The 11,266-nt window shown below is 43.4% G+C and overlaps 1 protein-coding gene across 2 annotated transcripts in view; it reads right to left on the minus strand.

Moving 5' to 3' along the window:
• The window catches only part of tmem178bb (transmembrane protein 178Bb), a 178,142-nt gene extending 174,863 nt beyond the window's left edge, over nucleotides 1-3,279 (minus strand). Inside the window, exons 1-2 of one of the 2 annotated variants that reach the window (XM_051954499.1) lie at nucleotides 3,143-3,279; nucleotides 2,146-2,816 (exon numbers count right to left, since the gene is read on the minus strand). In XM_051954499.1, coding sequence (XP_051810459.1) covers nucleotides 2,146-2,527 — 382 coding nt within the window. In that variant the 5' untranslated portion in view covers nucleotides 2,528-2,816; nucleotides 3,143-3,279. The remainder of the gene's footprint in view (nucleotides 1-2,145; nucleotides 2,817-3,142) is intronic. The other variant, XM_051954500.1, reaches the window with a different exon arrangement.
• Nucleotides 3,280-11,266: the final 7,987 nt, after the last annotated feature.

Below are 11,266 nucleotides of genomic sequence, written 5' to 3' on the forward strand. Positions count from 1 at the left end.
AACTGATAAACAAAACCATTAATGGCATTATTTTTACAGCATCCTACTTTAGTTAACCAAATGTGCAATATTTCTACATATTGACCTGCCAATTAACCATAATTCAATAATATTCTGTCGCTCTGCACAACTGTGCATCAGATCAAGTTCAAACTTGGTGAGTTTGAACTTGATCTGCTGGAAACTAAGGAAGCACAGTGTCAAGTTCTTTGGTGACCACTTCTGGGATCTGTCTGTGGCCCTCGGTTGACCCTTGGGCCTCCTTTGAGCAGGGTCCAAGTTGCTCCCATTGCTCAACATCATCAAAGATAAACGTATGATGTGACTTGATCATTTCACATTCTGATATTGGGCAAGCACACTTGAGCAAAACATCCATCCAGGGGTGGTCACAGAGGGGCTGGAGTCTAACCCAGCTGACTTAGGGTGAAGGTAAGGGACACCATCTGTCACAAGACTACCCATAGAGACAAACAATCACACTCACATTCACACCTATGGACAATTTAAAATCACCAATTAACCTCAGTACGTTTTTCATGGGAGGAAGCTGGAGAATCTGGAGAAAACCCACACATGCACAGGAAGAATATGCAGAAAGATCTTCAGAAAACCGGGCTGCACAGTGGAGGAGTGGTTAGCACTTTCGTCTTGCAGCAAGAAGATCCCTGGTTCGTGTCCTGGCTTTTCCAGGGATCTTTCTGCATGGAGTTTGCATGTTCTCCCTGTGCGTGCATGGGTTTTTTCTGGACACTCCGGCTTCCTCCCACAGTCCAAAAATATGCTGAGGTTAATTGGTTATTCTAAATCACCTGTAGGTGTGAATGTGAGTGTGATTGTTTTTCTGTATATGTAGCCCTGAGACAGACTGGCGACCTGTCCAGGGTGTCCCCTGCCTTCGCCCGAGTCAGCTGGGATAGGCTCCAGCACCCCCCGTGACCCTAGTGAGGATAAAGGGGTGTATAGAGAATGGATGGATGGATCCCCGGAAAACCGAGATAGGAACCGGCGATCTTCTAGCTGCAAGGTGACAGTGCTAACCACCTACGCACTGTGCGGGCCTGGGTAGAACATCCATCCATCCATCCTCTGTACACCGCTTTATCCTCACTAGGGTCACGGGGTTGGCTGGAGCCTATCCCAGCTGACTCGGGCGAAGGCAGGGGACACCCTGGACAGGTCGCCAGTCTGTCGCAGGGCTACATATACAGAAAAACAATCGCACTCACACCTACGGGCAATTTAGAGTAACCAATGAACCTCAGCATATTTTTGGACTGTGGGAGGAAGCCGGAGTACCAGGAGAAAAGCCACGCATGCACAGGGAGAACATGCAAACTCCATGCAGAAAGATCCCAGGCCCAGGCCGGGATTTGAACCGGGGATCTTCCAGCTGCAAGGTGACAGTGCTAATCACTATCTACTGTACGGCCCTGGGTAGAGCATGTATTTATTGATTTGTATTATTTTCGTATGACTATTTTTGTTGGCCTATCAGCCTAAAATCCCAGAAAATGCTATTTAACATCAAACAGCAATAAGTATTAAGGACCTGATTAAACGGCCCTCATTGGGTTGGGCCATGCTTTTTTTTAACAGGTATTAAAACTGTGATTAAATGGTATAAAGACTGCTCACACAAAACACTGTACCCAGGCCAGACCTCTTCCTGCCTCATGTTGAGTGCTCTGACTGGCTGAAATGATTATGTCATTTTTTTTTCTTTTTTTTTTCTTTTGCAGCAGCAGCTCGGGCTAGCGCCGCTTCAGGAGGTGACCAGAGACCTGAGAAGACGGAGGACACGCACAACACGCACTGCCACGCAGCGTCATCATTAACATGCGCTCCTCTTCTGCAAAATAGCATGACAACAAGCAGTCTGCAGCCACAGGCCGTCCATGCCCCCCCCCCCCCCCCCCCCCCCCACACACACACACACAGACAGCTCAGCCTGGTACCAACATTTGCATCCATCAGACAGACCGCTCGGTGCTGTGTTCGCCCTCTGCCCAGGTGAACAAGCAGCACCCAGCAGCAGCTCGATTCATATTTAATGACAGTCTGAGCTGCACAATGTCTGCCGTGTCCGTGTCTGAAATGCACACTGCTGCTTGAGCAAGAACTTTAGACCCAGTTCGCTCTTACCTTTCCGGATGAGATCTTCGATTTCCTGGTCAAAACCCAGCCGATGGCATTTCCTCCACAGCCCCATGTTGGTAGAGTTATACTGCCGGTGACAGTCGTCCGCAGCGCTCATGGCGAACAGCTGCCGCCGGTTCCGGGCGAGCAGCAGCTTCTCCTCCCAGCGGGGCAGGCTGCTCCGGCTGGCCCGCAGCGGTAGGCTGTTGTTGGGGATGTAGATGAAGCCCGGGTCCTTGCGGCGGGTGGAGTAGCTTCGGCACCGGTCCCTGTACCTCCTGGCGTCAGTCTCGTACCAGTGATCGGAGCACATCGCCACGGCCAGCATTCCCAGGGCGCAGAGAGACAGAGAGAGCCCGGCGTAGAGCAGTAACTTCCCGGCAGCCATGCTCGCTCCTGTCACAGCCGCATCAGCACCTCGACACACGCACAGCTCCTCTGCGGCTCCACCGATGGCTCAGCTCACATCACCTCTGGAGAGCAGCGTCGGGACCATCATCGAGGTGGCGATTATGTGCAAACAGAAGGCGAACCTTTCCACAGACACCGCTCAAAGACAGGAGAATACGTCAAAGCCGTGTATTCCAGCCTTCACGTCTTTCCTGCGTACGAGGCGCTGCAGCAGGTCGGAGACAGAGGACGCTTATCTCATCTCAGCCCTGATCCACAGCATTCATCTGAGCAAAGCGACACCAGCGAGCACAAAACACATCAGCACGTCCTGCTGTTCAGTCAAGCAAATATTAGGCTATATTTTGCACGAAACAATATTGTCATGGTTTAACCCACCCACTGAAATAAACGACAGACAATGAAGGGTGTGAAGCTGTGGAAACCACAGACGGTAGAAGTGTATGATAGAATCACATATATATATATATATATATATATATATATATATATATATATATATATATATATATATATATATATACTAGTAAACACGGATCATTATTCAGCGCAAATGACGTGAGCCTCTTAGACTGAGTCAGTGCAGACGTACCTGATTGGTCCTCACAGAGGCCAGCAGCAGGAGGAGAGAGAAGGATCAGCAGCAGTCAGCATCCCCAGCATCCCCAGCACGTCTGATGGGATGACGGCAGCTGCTACAGGGCAGGCCTGTCTACGGACCAATCAACAGCCGTCTGTCTGGACTTACACCGTGTTAGCTTCCAGGGTACATGGTATGCGATTGAGCAGTGGTAAACTACTACTGCTTCTGCTACTACAACAGCTATTTCTATTTATAACCCAAAACCTACAAGCCTGCTGCTCCTAGGTTTATGTCTCACGAGTGCTCTGATCCTGTGTGCGTAGCCATGACAGGGAACGGAACTTGATTTGTTAAGCATGCAACTGTCCCTGCAGCCCAGTTCTTTGTTTTAGTGCAAAAAAAAGTACATTATGCAAATGTTCACATTTAATGACCCATCATTTTATAAAACATTGTGAACATCCTGAAATCTCTTCAGAAAAATAAGTGAAATTTCAACAATGCTGTGTCTCAGTTTATCATCTGTGTATCACAACTTACAGATCACAGATTTATATAAAGGCATTAAACATTTTATCACTGAAACTGCACAATATAGTATTTCACTTTATGATCAAAACTGCTTGTGAAGTTTTACATTCATCCCACATCTGTGTAGTAATCCTGACCACCTGGACTGACACACCACACAAACTAAATGGGAACTACTGAGGAAAAGGTTGCGTTACCCCCGTGCCTTGTAAATGTAGAAAACTTATACAAAATACATACATGAAAGATGCTGCAGTGCAGTGGACAAATTTAAAACAGCAGTGACTTTTATGACTCCACCAAGCACTGTTCCCTCTAAACTGTGCGCGTGCGCAATTGCGCATTGCTGACATGGTCTCAGCGCACAGAAAATCTGCGCTGCACACAAAAAAAATCCAACCTAAATTGAAAATAAAGTAAATACATAACAATTCATTCTGTGCTATTTTTCAGTGTTAGCCAATGAGTGACCCGTGACTGGCTGCCCCAGCCAATGATGTGATTCACATTCGAATTTACGCAGCTAATCAACGTCATTTACAAGCGTCCTTATGTGCAGCCACCTTAGCCGGCTGCTAAAGCGCACTATCGTTTCTAGTCTTCTACCAGTGGTGGCTGGTGAATTTTTCTCTTGGGGGGGCGCACTTAATTTACCAAATCAAATAGCAGAGTCGGCAACACCAGAATACAACAGTTGATGTAAATTATGTTCACACCCAGAGCCGGCCCAAGGCATGAGCGAGTTAAGCAGTCCCTTAGGGCCCACCACCACCAGGGGGCCCCCCAGAGTCCCTAATAAAAAGCAAGTGTAATTGTAAAAAAAATTAGAAAAAAAAACAATACCCATTGTTTCGGGTTGTACACCAATAATTTTGGTATAATTTTCTAATGCCAGCTAGGTTGCCAAGTATGTCAATCTTCGATGGTATCAATAAGTGGACCTAGTTACTCCTGCGGCAGAATACCTTAGCGGCTGCGCAAGTTCAGTGACAGTGTCATTGCTCAATGGCGGACAGAAGCAAACAGAAATGTTGCCGTCCAAGAAAATGTACCTCTCAGGGGCACAAAAAAGAAAGAGAAAACGGTTGGAGGAGCAAGAAAAGAAAAAGGATAAAGGTAGGTTGTATGACTTTTTTGTTTTGATAAATGTGAGCATGGCAAGTTTAGGGCTCAGTCTGAGTCTTGTTTGCTACGGCGCCTTTTTCTCCTCCAGTTGGATATTTGTTAATTGCAATTACATTTTCTAACCTTTAATATATAACAAATCCCTTCATTTAACCCAAAATGATCTAAATCCTCGACTCTAAACATAACCGGAATTAAAACCTGTTAAGGTTCAGCAGCTGGCGGGCGGGCCGTTTTGATATTTACATAAGCACTTTTCGAAATATAACGACACTGCCAACTCGATGATATAAACATTATACACCGATGGAAAGCTTAGATTCTCATGAATCCGCCGGTATAAACCACTTTCAGATGTGATTACCACAGCGGGTAATATAAACACATTTGTCCAACAAACAACCAATATCCATCCTTCCGTTCTCTATACATGGCTTAACGTACACAGCACGACTCACATTTGCGGGTTCATTATTACATAGGGTTGCCACCTGTCCCGTATTAGCCGGGACATCCCGTAAATTGGGCTAAATTGATTTGTCTCATACGGGATCTCAACTGTCCCGTATTTGTGGGCGCCGCCATTACTGTGGTGTAACAGCGTGTCTACTCCTAAATGCTGCCTGATGAGACAGCGGCAGATATGCTTGTAATCAAAACGTTACAGAACCACAAAAGTACTGTCAAATATATAGGTCTAGAGCTCACGCTACACTCTGGCAGCTGACCAAACTCCAGAATTCAGTCAATAACAACTACCGGGTATAATCAACAGCAACGGCTGGACCGTGCTTATCTCATGAATATTCAATTAGGCATGTGCTGCTTATGCAGATCAATAACTTTGGCACTGAACAGGAAGGAGTATCGCTACCTGATAGTTACGATAGAGAGTTGAGAGGATGTTTTGTACAGTGATAAACAAATAAACTTCTCCAGATCACTGTCATTCAGACGTATGCTAGTTATAGGACTTTGCGGTCAAGAAACAGGTGCAGCACAGAGCTGATCAAAAATGAACTTCAAATATCTGTGAACTGTGATATGTCATGTAAGGACTTCTCTTTGGCTGTGCAAAAGGACAAAAAACTGCTTGAGTCAGTCAAGGGCAGCAAAAAGTATCCATGGAAAAAGTAAACTTGGTGAGTTTTTTTGCATTTATTTTTTTTTGCATGTTTTTATGTAAAGGGCCAAATTATTTTAGGTTAAAAATTAAAGGGAATATACACATTTTTATTTCCTGTTAAATCACTAAATGAATATACACTGTGCTCACACATCATGCTCACACTATAGTGGCACTGTGCACCTGTCCCTTATTTAGTTGTGTGAAAGTTGGCAACCCTATTATTACACACAGATGAAAAGAGAAAGAGAGCAGAAAAAGCAAAAAGAAAGCAAAGATTTTAGTGTTCGAGAGAACTTGGTTTTTTATATGTATGTTATAAAATCAAAATATTTTGAATTGTCCTTTTGGAAAAGATCTTCCATGAAAAATAATATAAACATGTCATGTGCCTTTTCAAATATGAAAATATGTTTTTCTGGCATGCCAATCTGTACTTTTATACTCTGTTTTACAATCATTTGTAATAAAAAGTAAGCTAAGCAACCTTACAGGTAATTTCTGTTAAAAGATAAAGGGAACTTTTAAAAAAACATCTAAATGAACTTCCAACATCAACATAGTTAGTAATGATCAAAGAACTTGATTACATTACTTGAGTAAAAGTAAACTGGGTCAAAATTTACCCCAATAAATGTAAAAGTAATTCAGTGAAGTGAAAGTAAAGAAGAATTTGCTGTAAAGTAAAAGCATAAAAACTGCTGAAATACATGCTATGAATTATAATTTTGGGGCTTAAAAATTACTACCAGTATGATTTCCTGCATGGTAACACAACTGGGTTTATTGAGAAAATTATAAACAACACTTGACACTGACTGTGGTTACAACAGGCACAAAGCACTTAAGCCTGCATTTTAATGATAATATAACATTCAATTTATCACATGTAGGCCTACTTTCTCTATCAAACAAAAACACTTTCAAGTCTATTTGTATTTATTTTTAGACATACAGTTTAAAAAATAGTTGCATTACCTTCAGTCAAGCTCATTCCTCACAAATTGTTTCAAACTTTATTGTTCATTGGCTGCAGTACATTTCTTAATCCACTTGTGGCACCAATTAGTCAAACCGACACTGCGTGATACATGAATGATACAATGAGGGAAAAGTGTGACACACACGATGGGGTCTCATCTACCCATCACTACTTGACATATATTCAGATTTTGCACTGAAGTCGTTTGTGGGGGGCCCCCCAAGGTAAATTTCGCTTAGGGCCCACTGAAGGCTTGGGCCGGCCCTGTTCACACCCATTTGATGTGCTATTACTATGCACCACTACGAGGGTACACCTGAGCACTACTGCTGAGTCAAATAGACAATTAAATGCACGTAAATGTTACCAGCTAGTGAATTTGAATTTATCTCCCCAGTGTTTGATATGATTTGCACCAGATAAGGTGTAATTGGTACACACAAACCCTTAAAATCTCCTTTTCTATATTTATACTGTGAGCTAACTTTTACATGAACAACCTTACATGACAATGAGAAAACAGCACATCTGCATATTTAAGATCAAAGCAATAAAAATTTGTCACTTTGCCTGAAAAAAAAATACTGAAACCATTAGGCATTATACTATCCTATCTTATCTTATCTTAGGCTTTGAGCCCAAAGTGCTTCTGTCAACTAACATTAAATATTTACAATGAAAATAAAGAAAAACAGTAATTCCTCAGATTTCAGAACATATGACAATCAACAGGCTTTCAGTCTAAAGTGCCACTTGTGTCAACTAACATTTCTATTTACATTATTAAATGACAAAAAAGTAGCTAAGAAGAAGTGGGACACTGAGAGGACTGAAGAGAGTAGACAGGAGTACAGGGAGATACAGCGTATGGTGAAAGTAGAGGTGGCAAAGGCCAAACAAGGGACTTACGATGACTTGTATGCTAGGTTGGACAGTAAGGAGGGAGAGACTGATCTGTATACGTTGGCAAGGCAGAGAGACAGATGGGAAAGACGTGCAGCAGGTTAGGGTGATAAAGGATAAGGATGGAAGTGTGTTGACAGGTGCCAATACTGTGATGGGAAGATGGAAAGAGTACTTTGAAGAGTTGATTAATGAGGAAAATGAGAGAGAACGAAGAATAGAAGAGGTGACTGTTGTGGACCAGGAAGTAGCAAAGATTAGTAAGTATGAAGTGAGGAGGGCATTGAAGAGGATAAAGAGTGGAAAGGCACTTGGTCCTGATGATATACCTGTGGAGGTATGGAAGTGTCTCGGAGAGGTAGCAGTAGAGTTTCTGACTGGGTTGTTCAACAGGATCTTAGATAGTGAGAAGATGCCCGAGGAATGGAGAAGAAGTGTGCTGGTGCCCATCTTTAAGAACAAGGGAGATGTGCAGAGTTGTGGTAACTACAGAGGAATAAAGCTGATGGGCCACACGATGAAGCTATGGGAAAGAGTAGTTGAAGCTAGGCTAAGGGCAGAGATGAACATCTGTGAGCAGCAGTATGGTTTCATGCCAAGAAAGAGTACAACAGATGCAATATTTGCTTTGAGGATGTTGATAGAGAAGTACAGAGAAGGTCAGGAGGAGCTGCATTGTGTCTTTGTAGATCTGGAGAAAGCTTATGACAGGGTGCACAGAGATGAACTGTGGTTTTGTATGAGGAAGTCTGGAGTGGCAAAGAAGTATGTTAGAGTGGTGCAGGACATGTATGAGGACTGTAAGAAAGTGGTGAGGTGTGCTGTAGGTGTGACAGAGGAGTTCAAGGTGGAGGTGGGACTACATCAGGCATCAGCTCTGAGCCCCTTCTTGTTTGCTATTGTGATGGACAGGATGACAGATGAGGTTAGACAGGAGTCTCCATGGACTATGATGTTTGCAGATGACATTGTGATCTGTAGTGAGAGCAGGGAACAGGTGGAGGAGAAGCTAGAGGCGTGGAGGTTTGCCCTGGAAAGGAGAGGAATGAAGGTTAGCCGCATCAAGACGGAGTATCTGTGTGTGAATGAGAGGGACCCAAGTGGAAGAGTGAGGTTACAGGGAGAAGAGATCAAGAAGGTAGAGGATTTTAAGTACTTAGGGTCAACAGTCCAGAGCAGTGGAGAGTGTGGAAAAGAGGTGAAGAAGCGTGTACAGGCAGGCTGGAACGGCTGGAGAAAAGTGTCAGGTGTGATCATAGACTGTATATATAGTGGACGTAGCATCTGGCTCCAGAATTGAAGCCCACCCGGAAGTGTCAAAAACTTGCAATATCCCGCCGTCCGCTAGGGTTGGCTCCAAAAAGCTTTTTCTCCATAGACCCCAATTCATTTTTGGAAAAAATAAAATTTGATAGACTGATTTTCTACAGCTCAGGATTTTTTTCCCGTTAGTTTTCATGGTCAAAATGAGAGATCAGGTGGCCGATCTTAAAATAAATCAATACTGAATTTTAAATAAATCGTTAAAGTTGGCGGAGCCAGGGGGCGTGGCTATACTTGATGGACAGCAACAGAAGCCTCTGCGGTAAAACGTGGGCGGGATAAGAGAGTCCTCAGCCAATCCTGCCCCTCGTTGCTCTCCGGTCCAGCGTGTTTGATGATGCTTTTTACGGCACTGGCTCCAAAAAATCCAAAACGGCGACCAGGAAGTAGCAAAATCCGGGCTTCATTTTCTCGGCGTTGAAACCAACGGGTGACGTCACGGTTAGTTTACGCCTGGGTGTGATTTGTGATAGAAGAGTTTCAGCTAAAATGAAAGGAAAGGTTTACAAAACTTTGGTGAGACCAGCCATGTTGTTTGGTCTGGAGACAGTGTCCCTGAGGAAAAGACAGGAGGCAGAGCTAGAGGTAGCAGAACTGAAGATGCTGAGGTTCTCTTTGGGAGTGACCAGGATGGATAGGATCAGGAATGGGTACATCAGAGGGACAGCACATGTTAGAGGCTTTGGAGATAAAGTCAGAGAGGCCAGACTGAGATGGTTCGGACATGTCCCGAGGAGAGAGAGTGAATATATTGGTAGAAGGATGCCGAGTTTCCCTCTGCCAGGCAGGAGGCCTAGAGGAAAACCAAAGAGGAGGTTCATGGATGTGGTTAAAGAGGACATGAAGGTAGTTGGTGTGAGAGAAGAAGATGCAGCAGACAGGGTTAGATGGAGGCAATTGATTCGCTGTGGTGACCCCTGATGGGAAAAGCCAAAAGGAAAAGAAGAAGAAGAAGAAGTCAGAAAAGAAACAAAGACCAAGTGATTAGATTTTGGCAGTGATGCAGCTTACAGTCTGGATCCACGAATTTCTTAAAGATTTCTGTATCATTGTGAGATAGCAGCACAGCATCACTGTAACCATGACAACAAGTGAACACTACATCAGCTGCCTGCTGATGATCACGATTTTGATCCTACTACAAATCCACCACTGCAGACTTATCAGGACTTATCCATCAGAAATGATACAAGGAACAATTGATTAAATTGCGGGGGTGTTTCTGAATCCCATCAATTCCTGCTGCCCGCGACATATTTAGGTCATGTGATTCAGTATGTACACATGCACTAGTGTGCCTGTGTCAGAGCCAGGTACATAAAGACAGCTGGTTTAAATGGGGGTAAATCTGGCATTTGACATTTTATTTTACTCTTTTCAAGCTAACTGTTGATCACACACCTATCTGAGCTGCAGGGCCTTCTGTGTGCCAGCCTGTTAGCCAGGATCTAAGTGAGTCATTTAGGGAACCTTGGTAAATTGTATACATACAAATAGTCTGAATGTGAGACATTTGGGTATTTATATTCACACTGTTATTTGTAAATAGACTGTTTGCACTGTTTATCTTAAGTTTTATTTGCACTGAAAAGGAGAAGCTCTTCAATCTTGTTACACACTGTATAATGACAATAAAGCATATTCTATTCTATTCTATTCTATTCTACATCTGTATATTCTAGCTTTATTTAAACACCTGTGTTTGGATATCCTCTAAACTGCAAAGTCTCTACATGTGTTGCCCACATCACCAGCATGAGAAGTCAGAAATTATTATTAAATATACCACTGCTCATAATCTTGTCAAAGAAGAGCTTCCTTTGATGACCATTACATCTTGATGATCCCCATGAAAACAATGGGTTACATCAACCAAACATATAATTCCAATTTTGCTTCTTTTTAAAATCACTTCCATAATGTGTGAAGAAATCTCCAATGTGCCAGCAAACTCATAGAAACAGTAATGCTTGCAATGTATTATTTAGCACAAAAAGGCACAATTCAAAACAGCCGACAATGTGGTGCTCTGTAGCACTGCAAATGGGTGAACACACCAGCACAGCCGCTTTGCACAATACAAAAGCACTCCAGAGTGTTTTGTGGAGATGGCCGCTAATAGCAGCACATCCTGTTTGGTATC

Source organism: Acanthochromis polyacanthus, chromosome 1 (assembly GCF_021347895.1).
Source record: "Acanthochromis polyacanthus isolate Apoly-LR-REF ecotype Palm Island chromosome 1, KAUST_Apoly_ChrSc, whole genome shotgun sequence".
In the NCBI taxonomy this organism is placed as follows: domain Eukaryota; kingdom Metazoa; phylum Chordata; class Actinopteri; family Pomacentridae; genus Acanthochromis; species Acanthochromis polyacanthus.